The sequence below is a fragment of the Condylura cristata genome, unplaced genomic scaffold (genome assembly GCF_000260355.1).
Source record: "Condylura cristata isolate star-nosed mole 26May11 unplaced genomic scaffold, ConCri1.0 scaffold00025, whole genome shotgun sequence".
Classification (NCBI taxonomy): Eukaryota; Metazoa; Chordata; class Mammalia; order Eulipotyphla; family Talpidae; genus Condylura; species Condylura cristata.
Window position 1 is genome coordinate 784,319 of NW_004567126.1, and position 21,187 is coordinate 805,505.

General features: G+C 46.5%; 2 protein-coding genes across 2 annotated transcripts in view; both read right to left on the reverse strand.

Moving 5' to 3' along the window:
• Positions 1-1,017, reverse strand: part of CARM1 (coactivator-associated arginine methyltransferase 1) — a 39,530-nt gene extending 38,513 nt beyond the window's left edge. Inside the window, exons 1-3 of the mRNA XM_004688736.2 lie at positions 953-1,017; positions 337-577; positions 272-287 (exon numbers count right to left, since the gene is read on the reverse strand). Coding sequence (XP_004688793.1) covers positions 272-287; positions 337-577; positions 953-1,017 — 322 coding nt within the window. The remainder of the gene's footprint in view (positions 1-271; positions 288-336; positions 578-952) is intronic.
• An 875-nt stretch (positions 1,018-1,892) lies between these two features.
• On the reverse strand, positions 1,893-13,536 carry LOC101627342 (chromosome unknown open reading frame, human C19orf38). Its single transcript, XM_004688737.2, has 7 exons — positions 13,459-13,536; positions 12,334-12,642; positions 9,285-9,377; positions 7,739-7,766; positions 7,019-7,062; positions 5,870-5,907; positions 1,893-2,464 (listed from the first exon to the last, which is right to left on the reverse strand). Exons 1-7 carry the CDS (start codon positions 13,487-13,489, stop codon positions 2,321-2,323), a joined length of 687 nt encoding a protein of 228 aa, XP_004688794.1. The 5' UTR covers positions 13,490-13,536; the 3' UTR covers positions 1,893-2,320.
• Positions 13,537-21,187: the final 7,651 nt, after the last annotated feature.

A 21,187-nucleotide genomic window follows, 5' to 3' on the forward strand; every position in this document is an offset into this window, starting at 1 on the left:
TCAGAGGCGGCGGTTACGGTTAGGGGCTGGACACCCCGCCCGCCCCGGCCCCGTGCTCCAGGACATGCGGACGCCGCGGACGCCCTCCAGGCGGGACGGCCAGCAGCCACCCCGAAACCAGGCAGCGCCCCGAGACACACAGTTTAGTCGGGGTTACGGTTTAGTTCTGAGGAGAAGCCGGACCCGGGCTCCGGGCGCTGTACCTGCACTGCGTCCTGCACACGGGGCGCGGAGGCCCGGCCCCGGCTCCCCAAGGCTCCCGTCCCCTTACCGTGCGCCACTGAATTCTAAAAGAGAGGCACAGACAGCGTGACGGGGCCGGGCCGCGCCCGGCACCTCGGCCGCGCCGGCTGCCGGGAGGCCCCAGCGGGCGGCGCCGCGGCCCAGATACTTGCCGCTGAGCAGGGGCTTGTTGAGGGTGTAGAGGGGCGGCAGGCCCTCGATGCTGGCGATGCGCTGGTACATGGCGCGCGACAGGTGGTCGCCGTGGTACAGGCTGCCCAGGATGATGCTGGAGAAGTAGATGGGCTCCACGAAGATGCTCAGCAGGGAGCCCTGCACGCCCACCACGTTCCACCTGCCGAGAGGCGCGGCTGAGCGGGCTCACCCCGTGGCGCAGCGCCCTCTGCCGGCGGCACTGGGCGCGGGAAGGGAGGGCACCGGGGGGCGGGGCCGGTCCCGCCCCACCTCTCCCCGCGTGAACCGTCGCCGCTTTGTGAGGTAGCTCCGCGGCCCAGGAAAGGCGGGGACGGGAGTGTGCGTCATGGGGCGGTGCCTGGCCATGGGACACGCCCTCAGATGCCCCCCACCCCCCAACTCCTCAGCGCCTCACCAGCGGCCACGCTTTGTGAGGCGGTGCGCCGGCAGAGGGAAGGGTGGGAGTGGGGGTGGACCGGGAAGGAGGCAGTACTAGGTCAAACGGACACGCCCCCAGGCCCCGCCCCGCACACACCAGCACGCTTTGTGAGACGTCTTCCGGGTCTGGGAAACGGCGGGGGCAAGTCTGACGCCCGACATCTTCGACACACCCCTGAGGCTGGACTCCGCCCGCTAACCCCGCCCGGCTTTGTTAAGCAGCACGCGGAGAGGCGGGATCCAGCTGCGTTGAGGTCCCGCCCCCGTACCGGTCTGGTCCCTCCCCCTGAGACTTGATCTGTGAGCAGCCAAACTCTGGTGGCCAGCCAGGGCGAGGGGCGGGGCCAGGGCATCGGGACACGCCCCCAACATGTGATGGGGGGTCCCCTCCCTGCCTGCCTGTCCGCCTGGCGAAGTGGTTTGGGATGAGATTAGGCTTCTGTTCCTTACCTAATCCAGGTGGGAAAACCTCCTCCCCTCCACCTAGCCTTTCCCCATCACCTCTGTCCCCTTCCCAGAAAGCCTTCCTTCTCTATCCTAGTCCCTTCACTGTCTTTTCCCCCAGAAAATATTCTCAGACCCTTCTGTTGTTACTCTTACTACTTCCAATAGTGACTGGCAAAGTGAATCTAGCAGCACAGGGCCAATGCTTCTTTACACACAGACACACCCATCTTCCCTCTGAGCTCCTGAGCCCCATTCTCTTCAGGGGTTTCAGAGGGGCTTGGAGCAACCTCCAATCTTCCCAACTCCCACTCCTCTCTAGATCATGGTATTTAATAGTTATCCTTAATGATCCTCTGTGCCCACACTCCCATAGCCACCAGTGCAAAGATTTTAGCAAAGACCCCTAGTGGCACTGCCCCTCTCCCTATACCCCCATGGGCCTCCTTATATACCATCCTGGTTCCTCTGTTCACCCTCCAGATATCCCTCAGTTAGACTCCAGAGGCTTGAGTTCAGTTAGCCCCAAGCTTGAAGGATTACACTCCACAGAGATCTTGGGAATAGCTCAGCATGTGTTATAATAATGTAGGCATACCAACAGGACAGACACACAAAATATACCTACCCCCGTGTAAAATGTGCACCAAAACCCACTTGGGTTAGCCAAGTCAGGTGAGACTGGTGTGGGAGCGGTGTGAGGAACTGGTATGGTGTATTGAACCCAGATCCTTTATGGCCCAACTGGGGTCCAGAAGGGATTCTAACATATCCTTCCAGGGTGGCCTGAGGAGCTAGTCCTCCAAAGAGAGACTTCCTACTTTGCTCCTCTGAGAAAGTTCAGAGGCCAAGGGTTCCCTTCATCTTCTCTGTTCAATTCCCTGAGAAAGCAGCCGCCAGGGTCCTCCAGAAATAGCTGGAGAGGCCTCACATCCTACATGGACCACCCAGCTCATGGGAGGAGGCTGAGTGGAGGGCACACCACCATAGAGAAAGGGACTCCTAGGTCTTAACTTCAGTTCTAAACCCGGAAAGTGCTGAATTCAGGTGGTTCAGGTGAGGATGACATCGAGGTGGGCCTTTTCCGGGGCCCAGCGTTGCCAGGTGTCACAGTGGATCCTGAATGAGCATCCAAGGTAGCTGTGTCTTCTTCTGAAGTCGTTTTCTGTGTTCATGGAAGAAAAATAAACAACAGGTGATTAGGGGTTTCAGGATCTAGAGTTTCACCATGTTCTGAGCCTCAGACTCTCCTAGATCAACAGATCTTCACACACACACACACACACACAATCTCTCTGTTGTCCTGCTTTCTTTCTTTCAGAGTAGGAAACCAGACAGCCTAGGTTCCAACCCCAGATATAGCGCTTCCTACTAGTTATGACCTCATTCAAGTACTTTGCACTTGTGCGCCTCATCTCCTCTTTGGCACAATGGGATGAATGCTAGTAGTCCCAGATCCTCAGGTTGCTAGGTGGCAAAAAGAACAGAATAGATAATATGCCTGTCACACTATAATTGCTAAGTATTTGCTAAATGAGCAATGCTATTACTACTAATTTCCTACCATTCTTGAATCCCTCAAAAGTCTATCCTTGCCTCCATCTTGTAGGTTCCTGCCCCAAATGCCAGTGAAGAAAAGATGAACTTATTAAAACTGAAGCCTGTTTGGCACCAACTGGCAGGTCTCCACTCCCAATCCTACCCTTCCCTGGATGGGTGACCCCAGTAAGGCTCAGAACCAGCCTCAGTGGCCTTGTGTGTGTGTGTGTGTGTGTTTATGTGTGTGTCTATATAACTCCAATTTATACTGTGTTCTATAGTAAATCCTAGAACCTTAGTAGTCACACAGTACAAGCAGGAATGGTATCAGTTGCTTCTTTGTTGCTGTTGCAGCCAACAGCACTGCCTTCCAAGGCTTCAAAAAGAAAACATTGAAAATAGGCTGATGATCAGATATTTCACATTCAGGTTTATAGCAGCATGACTAACAATGATTAAAAGGTAAAAGCAGGACCCTCCCTGGTGGCGCAGCAGGTTAAAGCACAGCACTAAGAAGCTTAAGCCACTTCCACATCAGTTCGATTCCTGCCTGCCCGGGAGGCGATCCACATGGTGTGGCAGACCTCTCCTGACCCGCCTGCTGCTCCCCTCAGCAGTGTACTTCATCGATCTACCTGTTCTGCTCCCCACTCTGTCTCTGGTGAATCCTCTCACCCTCTGCATCTCTGGCCTGTACCCCCAGGTCTGTATGAATAAATAAAATCTTTAAAAAAAAAAAAGGTAAACGCAACCTAGTGTCCATTGACAGATGACTAATTATAAACAAACAACAGTCCTTTAAAGGAAAGAAATCCTGACAAATATTTCAACATGAATAAACCGTGAAAATCTTATGTCCTGAAATAAGCCAGTCACAACATGATGAACATTGCATGGTGTCATTTCTACATAAAATGTCCAAGACAGGCAGATCCATAGACAGAGTAGAATGGTGGTCGCCAAGATTTAGTGTTTAGTGGTTGCTTCAGTTTGGGAAGAGAGGAAGTCTGGAGATGGAGGGCACTGGTTGTGCGAAAGCATGAAGTACTGCTGTCATGGAAGTGGACATTGAAAATGGTTAAAATAGTAACTATTAATGCTATATGTGTTACAATTAAAAAAAAAAGAAACTGAAGACCATCCCATGCACTGTTCAGGAACAGGTGCACATGCATGATGCCATGAAGCCTAAGGACAGAGATGCTATTTTCACTTTTGCCCCCTCTGCAAGAAACAGTATGTGCGTAGAGGAAACAGTTGGAGAGGTGTTAAAGGACTGAAGAAAATGTTGCATATTTTGACATACAGGTGGATTTCATATTTTAAATTTTTAATGTTAAAATTTTAATATTAAAATATTGTTAAGGGGCCTCCCCTGTTGGCTCAGGGGTTAAAGACAGCATTATCAAGCTATTTATTGTCAGTCACTACAGCATGAGTTCAGTTCCAGGCCAGCGAGGGAGCTGACCCACACGGTGCAGCAGACCTCTTCTTTCTTACCCTCTGCCCCCTCAGCAGTGTACTCAGTAGATCTGCCTGTTCTGCTCCCCACTCTGTCTCTGGTGAATCCTCTCACCTTCCACGTCTCTGGCCTGTACCCCAGTTCTATATGAATAAATAAATCTTTAAAAAAAAAAGTTCATTTAAACCTGCTTTTCTCTGTTTTCCACTAATTCACTTTAAATACCTTTACAAAAAGAGGAGTGGTGAGGAATCACTTGGCTGGTAACCTGAGTGTGGCTGCTTCTCACAGAGCGTTTTAGAACTTGCCCTGTCTGTTGGGTTTTTCTTAATCTCCCTGTCTTGCATCTGTTCCAGTCTTCCACTTCTGCCAACATGCTGCATCAGATCACCCACCACTTTGTCTGCTTGGATCAGTGCCCTTATCTCAGCCACCTATACTACCCATCCGTGGCCAGAGGGGGCCCAATTGGGTCGCATTCCTCTGATAGAACCCTCCATAGCTCCCACCTCACTTGGAGTCAAAGTCAATGTTCTCCTTGAGGCTCCCCTTAGTTCCTCACTCTGCTTCATCCCAGTTACACTAACCTGTGTCAAGAACATGCTTTCAGGTACTAGACTTATGACACATGCCAGTGATTTCAGTCTTCTGTAGCTACTGCTGCTATCCATTTCTGATAATCCCTGACTCTCCCTGAGCTTCCTGGTCACTGCTACCCCTTGTAGTACCATCTCTTCTCCCCCCACCCGACCCCCCATGTAGAATTAAGATGCTCTGAAGAAGTAAGGGCCTTGTCTTATTCTTGTCCAAACATCCAGGAAGAGTGTGTGGAGGCTGACTCTATCCTCCACCCTCTGCCTTATCACAGTGCCCTAAGCACTCCACCCCAGGCTCACTGGCAGCAGCCCTGAAGCACTCATTCGTCCAAATGGGACTCTGAGGCCACTTCAAGGTGTGGGAGGGGTGTGTCACCTTCACTGCAGCCCTTTCCCTTCCTCTGTGTAGAGACAGCTAAACCATTTTTTTGACCCATGAGATCTATGATTCAGATAACTGTTTTGTTTTTTTGTTTGTTTTTTTAAGTGTAAACATCAAGGCCACCCCAAGATGCAGCTGTACAGAGGAGTCTTACCGTTGTTCAGATACCAGCCCTGCCACTGCGTGACCTGAGGCATACACCTCACTAAGCAGGGAGGGTGTCCTTGAGAACTCCTTCCTGAAAAAGTGGAACATTTAAGCTGAAATCACTGGCATGTGTCATAAGTCTAGTACCTGAAAGCAGCTACCAGCTTGCCCTAAGTCTCCTATCACTATTCTGGAAGAGAACACTGACCCAAACAGCAATCACCCTCAGTGGTCTGTCTATTGCCATGTGAAGACCTGGACAAGGCCATCTTTAGTCCTCTGAGATTTTTCAGAACCAACACTCATGTCACCAACAAATCCCTGCTCAGTGATTCAGGGCTTGTCCGAGGCTCCCAAAGTGCAGAGACTTAGCCTGGTGGTGGCCCCCATTTCCCATGGCTAGTACAGTCATTAAAACCAGGACCAAGAAACAGAACCACTTACCATGGAGATGGCAAACAGGGAGTTATCGAAGGACATGTCTGAAACAAAGAGAAAGGAAGCCCAGGGTCGTGATCACTTCAATTCCCAGCTCACTGTTCTCGCCTTGCTCTAATCTACCCCAAGTCATCCCTGAGAAAGAGCAAGAGTCCCATCTCCTAACACCCTCTGTGCTCCCTCCCACTCATTCTTCTGGAGGGAAGGTGCACAATGAACTGCTCAAAGTCCTCCTTCAGGGGTTTCTCACTGACACTCCCCCCTGAGGGGTGGGTGGAAATGAGTCACCCATTTCGATTCAAAAGGCTGCTCACACTGCAGCTTTACTGGAGCACCTCTGAGCTCCTCCACCACCCCTGGCTCTCCCACAATCACCCCGCTACTCCCTACTCTTCCAGAAGTTCTCTGCAGGAAGACCGCCCTCCCAGCCTCACCAGGTATCCAGACCACCACCAGTTGTTTCCCCCCTGGAGTATGAATGGCCTTGTGGACAGAAGTCACCTCTGTCTTGGTCATCGTGGAACACCCCTCCCAGATCTTGTCCCACACATTTATTGAGCCTAATGGGTGCTCAATCAATGTGTGGGACAATGGAGGAAGCACAGAGAACAGAGTCTAACAATTTGATACTTTTTCGAACCACCCGGCACTTCGCAGACTGGCTGCCGCTGCCCCCTGGTGGAAATCAGCAGAAAAACACATTCTGAGCCACCATGGGCTTCAATTTAAGGAGCGAAGGAGACTCCAGGATAGACTGGATGGTTGGAGGGCATCCAGATGGAGCCTATGTTTGTCCCATATAGAGCTGAGTGGTGGATCTTGTTATAGAAAGCATAGCCTCTGGAAATGGAGTCAGGAAAACCTTCCCAGAGGAGGTGACTTTAGACTGATACTGGAGGGCAGAAGAATGTTTTAGGGCCAGGACCCAATGAGTTGGAAGGCCTGAGGACGAGGTGTGGTGAAGAAGTTAGTGGTGAATGAAACTTAGTGAGGAAGAGGTGGAGAAGAGTGGGGATTGTGTTCTTGACTCTAAGGGATTTGAGCTACAACGAAGAGATATGAGTAATAAAATAACAAGTAATGAGACCTGATGGTATTTTTAGGAGGTGACCCACGGGGGGGGGGGGGGACCAGAAATGAGGAGGGATCACAGACCTGTGTTGGTGAAGTTAATCTGGGCCCAGCACGATTCTTGCTCTCTGCAAATGGATACCAGAGAAAATGACCACTCATTTGGTTTGACTGATGAGGCAGAAAGCTTGTTCTGGGAAGCCCCCACCCCAAGTTTGACCCTCATTCTCCACCAACACTGAAATTCTCCCTATAAGTGCTTGCACAGGGCAAATTCTAATTGCTGTGAGCAGATCCCTTCTCATGTCCTGAATCCCCAGTACCACTCAATGCCCATCTCGAAATCTAAGGGATGGAAATTCTTTCTCAGGAGCTGCACAGCCAGATGAAGTAGACTTTGATACCTGTGGTGGCTGTTAGCTCTTCACCAGGTTTCCAGATGGGCACCCTGCAACCCAGAGGGCACCACCAATCACTTGTAGAGTGATTATGACAATTTTAGGCAGCCAGCCAGGGGTAAAGGGATTTTTGTTCCCTGTGTGACTGTGCACTAAGCCTTAGTCTCCATGCTGTAAAAATGGTGTTATTTATAGTGACTGCTTCCAGAACGGCAGTGAGCTTAGGATTCAGAGCCCAGCACATGGTGGACACTTCATCAAAAGCACCTATTGCTAATAAGCAGCTGTCCCCATCAGGGAAGTTCCATTTGTCTGGTTCAACAGCCTTCAGGACTGAACTCTGCCCACAGACTGAGCTTTTCTTCCCCCAAAACAACCCTCAGAGGGTCTACAAGGATGGTCTCACCTTTTCTTCTGTAATTTTTTTATTTTAACTGGAAACAAAAAATAAATATGCATTGGTTAGATTTTGGTCCTTGTTGCAAAAGTCTACATGCCAAAAAACAGAAAGCACCCTTCATTCATTTGCCACCCAACCTCGCTTTCACCCCTTCACAGACAGTTACTGCAACCCCACACCCACAGTTACATGAGTGACAGACATTGTTAAAAACATCAAATAAGAGGACTCCCTGGTGGCACAGGGCTTAAAGACAGTACTATGAAACTACCCGCAGCTGCTGTAGCTCAAATTTGATCTCTTACCAGGTAGCTGACCCACATGGCACAGCAGACCTCACCTGTCCCACCCACTGCTCCCCTCAGCAGTGTATTTCAGTACATCTACCTGTTCTGCTCCTTACTCTGCCTCTGGTAAATCCCCTCACCCCCTACACCTCTAGCCTATAACCCAGCTCTTGTATGCATAAGTAAATCTTTTTTAAAAAAGTCAAATAAGTTGCAAGAAAGTAAAATTGGGGTTGTTTTAAAAAAAATAAAAAGTATTAATGTCAGTGTGTACTAGAGGCTGAAGAGGGGAAGGAGAAATTGGTGTTTAATGGGAACAGAGTTTCAACTGGTTAAGATAAGAATTTGGAGAAAGATGGGGGGAACAGATGGTAAAACAAGGGTTAAAAGTGGCAAATTTTATGTTATGTCTATTTTACCATATTAAATATACATGTATGTATGTATGTAGTCCCCCTACCCACCACCACCATTGCATTTCTGGGGGGGCTCTTCTCTGCTAAATTTAGAGTAAGACCTCCCCAAACCATCTGTCTCATGCTCCTTAAAAAATGGGTGTCGGCCCCCTCTCTCCCCTCTCCCTCTGCAGAGCTGCAGCCTCCTGCCTGCCCGGGACCTGCACCTGCCAGGGCTCCTTGCACTGACCTGCCTCAGCAGAGGCCGCTCTCCTAAGACAGCATGCCTGCAGCCACACAGGCCTCTCTCTCTGCAACCTGTCCCTTCGGGGGCAGCTCTTCCGCCTACTTGCAACTATGCAAGTGTCTTTTCCTCTCCTGTCTCTTTCTAATAAACTTACTCTTAAAAAAAAAATGGGTGTGGAAATAAGCCAGAAAGAAACAGAAAAACACAGGATGGTTTCATTCATAGCAGGAGCGTAAGGGATCAGAAAAAGAAAGAAAGAAAGAAGGGGGGAGAAAGCAATTGTAATAAAATAAAAATGAAAAACAATGAATAACTATAAACCAGAGACATTCTATGGATGTAGAGAGGGTAACAGGATCAAAACTGGGGTGAGAAGAGTGCATGGGACTATGGTGACAGCACATGGGTGAATTGGTGGTGGGAGGCCCATGGGGAATACAGCCGAGATGAAAGAAAGAACAAAATGAAGAATGATGTAAAAATAAATAAATTTAAATATTAAAAAATGGGTGTGAAAAACAACAAGAAAATAAATAAAAAACCCCATGGGTGTGTGGGTGCATACACACTCCAGGGGTTGCACACTGGCAACCTGTGGGTCAGCTTTCTTTGCCTATAGTTACCTTTCCTGACCACCACAGCAACGATCACCAGCCCAGCAAGGAGGAGGAAGGCTCCAGCCAGGCTCAAGGACAGTACCAGGATCCAGGTGGGCACTAGAGGAAAGTAGAAAAAGAGAAAGTAGGCAGGTCATAGAGCTCTGGGGGTGCAAGAAGAAGGTGGGAGACCTGTCGTTTCTCCAGGTTACCCTTGGGGAGCCACTCTCCTTCATACCCTCAACCATGTGGCTTGGGGTAGCTGGACCATGAGGACCCTGGAAACCTTGGTAGGCCCATTATCATAGTCCTTCTCTCTGGCCATCATGACTGGCTCAAGGATAGGCATGTGACAGAAGCTAACCCAGTGAAAGCTTTCTATGGGCCTTTGGCTAGACCCCTGGGGAAAAATATTTACTCTCCTGGACAGCGTTTAAAAGCTGGGAGGGAGGTCTCCCTGGCGGCAAAAGGGGTTAAGTATTTGCACTATCAAACTACTGGTGCCACTGCAGAATGCTTTCCATCTCCAGCCAGGGAGGTGACCCTCATGGTGCAGCAGGCCGCTCCTGTCTTGCCCGCTGCTCCCCTCAACAGCGTGTTTCAGTAGATCCACCTCTTCTACTCCCCAATCTTTCTCTAGTGAATCCTTTCACTGCCTCTCCCTTTCCCCCCAATATCCCTGGTCTACACCCCAGCTCTTACATGAATAAAATAAAATAAAATAAAATAAAATAAAATAAAATAAAATAAAATAAAATAAAAAGCTGTGGGCCCTCCCCAGTGGCACAAAAGGTTAAAGTGAAACACTATGAAGTTATCTCTCCTGTCCCACCTACTGCTTCCCTCAGTCGTGTATTTCAGTCAGTCTGCCTGTTCTGCTCCCCATTCTGTCTCTGGTGAAGCCTCTCACCCCTAGCACCTCTGGCTTGAACCCCAGTTCTTGGATGCATAAATAAATAAATTTCTAAAAATACATCTAAAACTTTTGTTCATGATTTTGTCACCATGAAGGGGAGGGTCTGCCTGAGAATAAAACACAGAAGAAAGCACAGCTGCGAGGTAATAAGTTATTCCTGCTGTCTTTGTGCACCTGAATCCAGCCATGCCTAAAGTCAGACTATGAACTGACTTCTGTAAACCAACAAATCCTTTTTTGTAGCTGAAGCCAATTTGAGTCAAGTTTTCAGTTACTAGGAGACTGAAGAGGACTACCGGCTTTAGCCTGGGTCAGCCAAAATCCACCATTGGTCACACAGTGGACCCTGAGGCTCATGCTGAGGTCATGCTGGAAACATGAAGACCCAGCTCTACAGTTCACTTAACTGCAAAGGAATCAGGCATCCTTCCCTGGAGGAGGAGGGAATCTTTTAGGGAAAGTCTGACCCCAGTGGAAATCAGGAGCTTAACCAGGAGAGAGAATGAATGAAGCACGCTGGGCATTCTCACAGTGCTAATCTTTGTTCATTCATTTGGGACAGAAGAGATGTTGCCACCTTCCCACTCTGAGACCATAGACCCAGGTGAGAGAAGGCACCATTTAGAGTGGAGTATGAAGCTGGCTGGGAAGGACACAGAGACCCTTTGTGTGCTTGTGACATGTGGGCCTCTGCTGGCAACAAAGTTTATTTGCAGCAGGAAAGTTCTGATTGGTGGTGATTCAGAGGCTACATCTGGAGGCTATTCCCTGTGCCCAACTCTGAAATCCACAGTGCATGCCCAATCCCTCTCCTGGAAAGACATCACCTCTCCCAGGGTTTCAGTATCAATTAGTGAGAAAGCCCAAGTCTTTGCTACAGCCAGGGACCCAGGACAAATCTCCTTAACCACTTTACCACCCTCATGACCGCCCATTCTCTACACCACATTTCAATCCTTACAGGATGTCTCTATGTTCCTCAGACACACCAGGTATGCTCCAGCCTCAGGGCCTTTGCATGACTGCTCATTCTGCCTGGAACACTCTTGCCCCAGATACCCACACGTGGTTTCTTCTTATCATTTGGGTCTTTGCTGAGAGAAGAGCCACTTTCCTCTCTAAAATGACACCCTACCAGGCTGTATTTCATCCTTGAAACTGAATATGGTAATGAATAGAACAATGACATGTTGGTCTGTGGGTGTAGCATACAAGGCTCTTTTAAGTTGGACAAGAGTAGGACATTTGATCTCCCTGGAGGGCAATAGGTATAATGTGCTTTGTGCCCCAGGGGCTGATCAGTGGAACACCTTGTTAATAAGATTGGAGCAATGGGTGGGAGTCAGGTGTGTATCATTAGACTTTCCCACCCTAACACCCAAATCCAGTGTTTGACCCACCTTTCTCTGTCAATAAAAAGGCCAGGATCCAAGCATCATACTGCAGTGCACCCTACAGGCTACTCCATGACTCCTCTTTCTTTGTCACTGTGGTGTTGCTGACACAACATTGGTCAGCGATAAACCACATTCATCATGTCCTATTTTCTTGTGACATTCTATCATTTTTCCACCAGCTGCAGCCTCATACATCGCTTACCAAATGTCTCAATAGTATCATTCCCCTTGGGCTTGACTTAATCTGGTATTGTTTGTTCATCAGCAACTCCTACCCATACAAAATCCACTGACTTCACACAATGACAAAATCTAAAGCATTTCTCAGAAGTTCTCCCAGTCTTAAGCCACATGTGACTGTATTTTTTTGACTCCTTATTATTTATCATCTATCCCCACCCACTCCAGAATGCAAACGAGCAGGGACCTAGCTAACTTACACCACCAATGACAGTGACTGGGGTGTAGTATCATGTGGCCTGGAAGGATATGGAGGTTAACTCTCCCACCTACTAGCTGTGTAATATGGGGGAGTCCCTTCATCTATTATACCTCAATTTCCTTCTCTGCACAAAGGAGAATAGCCATGCTCATTGCATGAGGTGTTTGTAAAGACTAGAAAAGGAAAGGTGAGTAAGCTCGGGTGAGTTGGAAACCTGGCTCATCCTGCAACCACCTCCAAAGGGAGGGAATATCACATGCAAAGCCTTGGGGTCAAGAAAATGGAGCCCACTGATGGGTAGGGCGAACGGGAGGGCCTTACCTGGGAAGGAGACCTGCACAGCTTCGCTGAGGTCTGACATCTGCTGCTGCTGGTGTTCGCCAAGCACACCATACTGGCAATGGAATGTGCCCCCTGGACTTTCCCTGCTACCGCCACTCAGGTTGAAGGTGACTCCAAGCTGGTCCGCAGGAGCCTGTAGGAACTGGACCACTTGCCTTCCATGATATAGTGTAAAGTTTGCCCCTGGGAAGCCACCAGGGGCCATACATGCAATATAGATGGGGTCCTCTTGGCTGCTGGGGTGGGGCGGCACCAACAGGATGGATGGTGCTGGGATCACCAAGGAACCTAGGCATAAAGTGAAGGAGGTGGGGTGGGTGAGGTTGACCTGGTTGTGTGGCCTTAGGCAAGTAGCTCTGGCCCTTGTTTTCTATGTACAACTGGAAGGCAGTGATCCTTACCCATCAGTGTTTTAGGCACTGTAGTAGGTGCTAGGGATAGAACAGTGGCTGAGATAGGAGACAGAGCCTGGTTTGGGTAGCAGGAATTCAAAAGGAGACACAGAGCTAGAAGAGAGCATTCCACAGAGGCATAGTAAAGGCCAGGAGTCTGGAAGGGGAATGGGATATTCAAGGAAATCAGGGTGTCTGAGGTGGTGAACAAGGGGGAGAACAGAAAGAGGTGCTGAACAGACAGAGCCTCTGTCTTGTTTCCCAGGCCATGGTGAAGAAAAAGGATTTTGGGGTATTGCTTCTTGTGAAAGAGGCCTATGTCCCAGATGCCCCCATGTTCCCTGAGCAGAGTGTCTTGGTGCAGATGAAGTCTATATAAGCCTTCCCTTGTCCAGCCCCCACCTTGCAGATCCTCCTAGGACCTCAGCATTGGAGACAGGAGCCCTGAGGCTAGGCCCGAATCATGGGATATGGGCTCTACTGTCTCTGTTAGGTTTCTATTTCTGATATTCTTCACCATGGGGGTGATGGGAAGCCCGACAAAAGGAAGTGATGCTCCTGACACATTTCTAAGGCACTTAAGAAAGTATGTTAGGGCTCAGTCTCCTCTCGCTCTTGGGAGGGTAGCCCTGTCATGGTTTCTGACCCCAGAGCACAGGCCAGGAGGAGGGTAGAAGCAGAGCAGGGTTAGCACAGGGGGCATCAGGCTCACCAGCTGCAAAGAGCAGGACAGTCCAAGGCATGTCTTCTCCAGAGTTTGACTGGGAAATCTGGCTGAGGCCAGTGCGGTCCAAGGCTCACCGCCAACTCCTCCTGTGGGGCCAAAGTGGAGAAAGGAGAAGCGGGACTGATTCGAGCAGAGTGTTTCCTCACTGGCAGGAAGTTGCACATACACACTTGAGTGCTGAAAGGGACTCTCTCCCTCCCCGCCCCTTTCACAGACGCACACTAGATCCTGGCAACTTTCTGCACCTTGGTGTCATGGTGGGAGGGACATATGGATGACAGTGTGTTTATTCTTTTTCTCCCAATGAGAGAATATCTCAGTAGGAGAAAGAACAAGGGAAGTGGGCCATTTGGGAAACCTTTGCCAGATACACAAACTGCAGGCCAACCATGCCCAAATTGAAATGCATGTGGGTGGAGGGTGGTAGGGCTTGGCCTCTGTAGTCTCAGGCAAACCATGGTTCTTGAAACTTCAGAGTGCTGCTCTGTAGAATGAAGCTAAGAGTAGCAGACATTAGATACAAAGAATTTACAGTATGAAGTGCAATATCCAGTGTGATGTGAATGATGCCTGTATGGAGCTCCAGAGAAGAAAATTTTAGGAGCTTCAAGCACCAGGTGAGAGAGAAACTTTCAAAGGCCTAACCTACCAGTAGGTTAGGTTAGGTCTCTCTAAATATTTGTGTTCAACTCAAGCAGATTCATCTGACAGTTTACACCCAGAAAGGGCCCAAGCTTGTATTCACCAAATGCCACTGGACTTTTTTCTTTGGAAACATACTGCTCATTCCAATTCTCCCCTGCGTCTGATACAATTCTATATATCTAGTCAAATCCCACTTCTTCAGGTTTCAGTTTAAATATCACTTCTGGGAAACCTTTTAAGATCTTTTTGAACTTAGACAAATCTCCTCACTTAATCCTCTTATAGTGTCTTGTTATTTTTCTTTGATTTCAATTAGCATGCTCCTGTTTTATAGGAATTTGCTTATTTCATCTATCTTTTTAAATTTGTTGAAATAAAGATGTTTATATTTCTTTAATGCCTGTAGGGCCTGTAGTAATGTCCCCTCATTCATTCCTAATAACAATTCCCCCCCAACACTTTATACTTGGTTAGTCTTGTTCAGTGTGCATTAATTTGTGTGTGACTCAATTTCATTAATTGTTTCAAATTAATAAATTTGTATTCAATTGTATCAATTTTTGGCTTTTTTTTTCTATTTTCTGTTTCACTATTTTTATATTTTATCCTATATATTTTTCTTTCTTCTAGTTACCTCATGCTTCATCCGTTTTCCTTTTCTTGGTTTAAGATGGACATTTTGATCATTGACTTTAGACATCTATCTTCTAATAAAGCATTTAAAGTTATAAATTTCAGGCCTCCCTGGTAGCGCAAGGGGTTAAGCACAGAACAATGAAGCTATTTGCAGTCACTACAGTATGATCCTGGACAAGGGAGCTGACCTACAGGTGAGGCAGACCTCGCCTGTCTTGCTCACTGTTCCCCTCAGCACTGTAATTCAGTCAACCTGATTTTCTGTTACCCACTCTATCTCTGATGAGTCCTCTCACTCCCCACATTTCTGGCCTGTACCCCAGTTCTTGCATGCATAAATAAATCTTTAAAAAGTTATAAACTTCTAAGTACTGCTTTAACTGCTTCTCACACATTTTGATATATTGTGTTTCATTATTAAGTTAGAAACATTTTATTTCCCTCGTGAATTTTTTTCTATAATCAAGGTATTTAGAAACTTACTTATATATGTGTTGCTTAGTTTGCAAGTAGACTTTTTTTGGTAGATTATTGCTAGTGAATTTGCTGTCAGAGACTACTCCATATAATCTAATACATATAATCTAATACTTGAAACTTATATATATATATATATTATAATAGTTTATTTTTACATCATTTTGTACATTTTTTCCTTCTCAGTTGTAATCCCTGTGTGTTTCCCATCACCAATTCACCCATGTGCCATCACCATAGTCCAGTGCACCTCCCTCCTCCCACCATTTTTGATCCCATCCCCCACTCCACCCCCATAAAATGTCTCTGGTATATGGCTGTTCATTATTCTTATCATTTTCTCGCCTGGTCCATTATACTCCTGTTATGAGCGAAACCATCGGTATTTATCTTTTTCTTTCTACTTATCTCACTAAGCATGATCTTCTCCAGTTCCATCCATGTTGCTGCAAAAGACACACGTGCTTCTTTTTTTTTGGTTGCTGAGTAATATTCCATTGTGTATATGTACCACATCTTTTTAATCCAGTCATCTACTTTTGGGCATTTGGGGTGCTTCCATATTTTTCCAATTGTAAATAAAGCAGCAATAAACATGGGCGTTCAGGTATCTTTTTGAATCAGTGTTTTTGTGTCTTTTGGGTAGATGCCTAGGAGTGGGATTGCTGGGTCATAGGGAAGCTCTATGTTTAGCAGTTTGAGGAACCTCCAAACAGTTTTCCATAGTGGTTGTACTAGTGAAACTTATATTTTTAATGTTCCAGCATATCTTCATCTATATTCTATGTGCACTTGAAATGAAAGTATACTGTGCTCTTGTCTGGTATAATATTCTGTAAATAATAACTATATTAGGTCAAGGTTGTTCACACAATAAAAGTGAATGTATGAACTTCATTCAGCTCTCTTCTTCTAGGAGTATAGAACCTGTGTTGTCCCCTGCAGTTTTCCAATATCCACCACCCTGCTTAGCACATAAATGTTTGTGATTATCTGACCTGAAAATAAGGAATGTTTTTCAGTCTATTTTTGTGGCTATATGCTAGGTGTGTAGAAGACAAAGTTAAGAAACAGGGGCTTTTGTATAAAGTATAAAGTTAAGAAACAGGTGCAGTGCTATCAAGCCACTGCAAAATGAGTTTGATCCCCAGCCAAGGACCCACATGGTTCAGCAGACCTCTCCTGCCTTGTGCACTGCTCCCTTCAGCAGTGTACTTCAGTAGATCTACCTGTTCTGCTCCTCATTCTGTCTCTGGTGAATCCTTTCAACCCCCATACCTCTGGCCTAGATCCCAGTTCTTATATGCATACATAAACACATCTTTAAAATAGACAAAGTTAAGAGATATTTCTGGTTTATTTATTCCACCAGCTGTTTACTAAGTGTCACCAAGCACAGAAATATGCTAGGTGCCAGGGTTGTTGCAATACATGAAACAGCTCTTCCCTGAAGAAGTGCAGAGTTTGGTGAAAGAATGAGACTGTACACAGTGGGAGTTCAGGTGGTATGTTGTGTTGAAAGAAGCTGTAACTGAGGGGGTGATCTTGACCCAGTTTTAGCAGGCCCAGCAGGCTCAGAGTTTCTGGGAGGAAGTGATATCAAATTCCAAAAGTCAGAGGAGATGGAGAAAGAACATCCTAGATAAATGGAATATGTATGAAGGGTTTGGATGTGTACAAAGACTTCATCATGGAAGCATTTAACGTGGAAGAATCTACAACTGGAATTTTGAATTCAGATAAATAGCCACACATACCTGCATTAGACAGCTATCACACAGGTGCTAATTTGCAGAGGCATGACTATAAATTCATGGGCATAGTGGTGGGAGATCAACAGGGGATGGTAAATCTCTGGAGTCTGGGAGCCATCAACAATCTAGGTCTGAAGTTGCTGGGGAAGAATTAGTCTTGGAACTTGGAAAGAGCTGGAGTTATAGGCTTTGGTAGAGATATGCAGATGAACAGGGTGGGAAACAGACCTTCCTCTGCTCTAACTTTCAGATCTCCTACCAGAGCCTAACTTGAAGCAAGAGGAACTGGCTGCCAGGGTGATCAATTTCTGTGGCATGGAGTAGTGCTGGGAATTGTAGAGAACAGATATGGGGGTAACACACTCACATTTCTCTTCTAGCTACTCCCTTTACCTAGCCTGGTTCCTTTCTGCTCCTGGAGCTTTCTGAGTATATTCTCACTCATGGGCACTGTTCTGTTTGCCTCCTCTACCTTCTACTTCAAGTCTGAGCTTTAATGCCATCTCCTCTGGGAAGTGTTCCCTGACTCCCAAGCAAAACAAGCCACCCAACCACCACCCCCTCGCATTACTCCTTAGTACCTACTCTAGTGCTGAACTTGTTTGTATGCTGTGTTAACTCCTATGCAGAGGTGACAGCACCATGAAGAGTTTTATTCAGTGTCAAAAACTCTGTGAAGGGTTGTTGAATCATTGGAGAAGGTGAGGGTCTTTATTTAACCAAAGGAGGAAACAAGAATCAACCACTGAGGTCTTGGATATCAATGAAAATGGTGGTAGCTCCAAGGGCCTTTCCCTCCACCAAAAAAGCTACAAATTAAGCAAAAACAGTAAGAATCATCTTTATCCAAACTCTGGAAAATTACCAAGGGCCAGTCAAGCCCAATGCTTATTCACAAGGGAACTTGACCTTGGCAGGAGAGCTTTGTGGTGTTCTCCCTGCCCTTGCTTTCCTCATTCCCCAGTGCAGCAGAGTCTATGTTCCTATTATGGGACTCTTGGCCCCAGGTTCTTGAGGAGAGAGTTTGTGTCTGTGTTCTACTGTGGGGATAATCTGACAATCGACACAAAGTGCTTGTCCATTTAGTTCAGAATGCTTTCCTGGAAAACACCCTTAGGCAAACGAGGAACTCAGTCTCCTAGGGCAATAATGAAAAGGAAAAGTGGGGTAAGGGTTTCTTTGGGTAATTAGACATGTTCACATAATAAGAAATTTAGAAAGCGATGTACATGCTAAGGACAAGTGCTCAAAGAAGCCCTGAGAGACTGAGTTTTCATCTCTAGTTGACCAGGGCAAACAGAAAGTGAAAGCTAAGGCAGAGTGGTTTGTGCTCTGGAGAAGGACAGAGGAAAGAAAGAGTACTCTAGGATAGATCTGCAAAGAGTCTGGGACACTTAAAAAAAAGATTTATTTATGCATACAAGAACTGGAGTGCAGGTCAGAGGTGCGTGTTCACCAGAGACAGAATGGGGAGAACAGATCTACTGAAATACATGGCTAAGAGAAGCAGCAGTGAGACAGGAGAGGTCTGCTGAGCCATATGGGTCAGCCACCTGACCAGGGATCAAACTCAGGCTGTAGTAGCTGCCAATAGCATCATAGTGCTGAGACTTAACCCCTTGTGCCATCAGGGAGGCCCTGGGACACTTTCATTGTTTCTTTTTTCCTTTCTCTCTCCAAAATATACAAGTAATCTTATAATTCAGCAACCAAAAGACAAACAACCCAACTTGAAAATGGACAAAAGACTTGAGTAGGCATTTCTGCAAAGGACATACACAAATTATCTACAAACACATGAAAAGATGCTCAATATTATTATGGAACTGTAAATCAACATCACTGTGATATCACTTCAAACTCATTAAAATGGTTGCAATAAAAATAAAATGGCTGCTACAATGGAATATTACTCAGCAACCAAAAAAGAGAAACTCATGTCTTTTGCAGCAACTTGGATGGAGCTGGAAAAGATCATGCTTAGTGAGATAAGCCAGAAAGAGAAAGAAAAATACCGGATGGTTTCACTCATAGCAGGAGTATAATGGACCAGGCGAGAAAATAACAAAAATAATGAACAACCATATACCAGAGACATGTTGTGGGGGTGGAGTAGGGAATGGGATCAAAAACGGGGGGCGGAGGGGAAGGGAGGGAAATGCATGGGACTATGGTGGTGGCACACAGGTGATTTGGTGATGGGAAACCCGCGGGGATTACAATCGAGATGGAAAAAAAAATTGTGCAAAATGATGTAAAAATAAACTTTTGTAATAATTAAAAAAACAAAAAATAAATAAATAAATAAATAAATAAATAAATAAATAAATAAATAAATAAATAAATAAATAAATAAATAAATAAAATAAAATGAAATGGCTGGGCCCTCCCTGGTGGCGCAGCGAGTTAAAGCACAGCACAGAGAAGCTTAAGCCACTTCCGCATGAGTTCGATTCCCGCCTGCCCTGGAGGAGATCCACATGGTGTGGCAGACCTCTCCTGACCCGCCCGCTGCTCCCCTCAGCAGTGTACTTTGTCGATCTGCCTGTTCTGCTCCCCACTCTGTCTCTGGTGAATCCTCTCACCCTTAGCATCTCTGGCCTGTACCCCAGTTCTGTATGAATAAATAAATAAAAATATAAAAATAAAATAAAATGGCAAATAAGTGAGATGTGAATGTGGAGAAATTGGAACCCTCATACATGGTGCAATAATGGGGGGAAATAAGGCAGTTCCTCAAAAAGTTCAACACAGACTTATCACATAATTCAGCAATCCTATTTATATATATGTATGTCTAAAAGAATTGAAAGTAGATACTCAAGCAAATACACATACATTCATATGCATGGCAGCATTGCTCATTCACAATAGCCAAAAGGTAAAAAAACAACTCAAATATCCATCAGCATATGGAAGGATAAATTGTGGCATATCTACACCATGGAATACTATTCCGTCACCAAAAGGAATTAAAGACTGATTCATGCCAGGGTGAATGAACCTCCAAAGCCTTATGCAATATAAAAGAGGCCAGGCAGAAATGTCACATATTTCATTTATATGAACTGTTCAAAACAGGTAAATCTACAGAGGCAGGTTGGTGATTGGTGGAGCTGGGGTGAAAGGGGGGAAGGAGGAATAAGATGAATGGGTAGAAGGTTTCCTTGAGGGATGATGAAAATATTTTTGAAGTAGACAGAAGTGGTGGTTATATAGCCTGGTTAATGTACTAAACGTTACTAAATGCTTCACTGAGTTGTTCATTTAAAACATTTAATAGTGGACCTCTCTGATGGTGGAAGGGGTTAAGACTCAGCACTACATGCTATCGACTATTGAAAGCCACTGCAGCCTGAGTTCAATCCCCAGCCAGGAGCTATCCCACATGACATAACAGACCTCTCCTGTCTCTTGTCAGTAGTGTATTTCAGTTGGTCCACCTGTTTTGCTTCCCACTCTTGAATTTTCTCACCACCCTCGCCCCTGCACTTCTGGCTTATACCTCAGCTCTTGTATGCATTTAAAAAAACAAATCTTTTTTTAAAAAAAATCATGAAACAGTTATATAACATGAATTTATCCTCACCCCCTGCCCTCCCACACCTCTGGCCTACACCCCAGTTCTTGTATGCATAAATAAAAATAAATCTTAAAAAAAATCTATTAAGGGGCCTCCCTGGTGGTACAGGGTTAAAGACAGTGCTAACAAGCTATTGCCAGCACAGCAGCATGAGTTCAATCCCTGGGCAGCCAGGGGGCTAGTTCACATGGTGCAGCAGACCCCTCCTGCCCTCTGCTCCCCTCAGCAGTGTATTTCAGTAGATCTGTCTGTTCTGCTCCCCAATCTGTTTCTGGTTATCCTCTCTCTCTCACACACACACACACACACACACACCCCATCATACTTCTGACCTACATCCCAGTCTAGTATGTATAAATAAAGCTTTAAAAAATCCACTAAGAGGCCCTCCCTGGTGGCGCAGCGGGTTAAAGCACTGCACTAAGCTAAAGCCACTTCTGCATGAGTTTGATCCCGGCCCGCCTCTGGGGAAATCCACATGGCATGGCAGACTTCTCCTGACCCGCCGCTGCTCCCCTTAGCAGTGTACTTCTTCAATCTGCCTGTTTTGCTCCCCGTTCTGTCTCTGGTGAATCCTCTCACCCTCCCCCTCCGCATCTCTGGCCTGTACCCCAGTTCT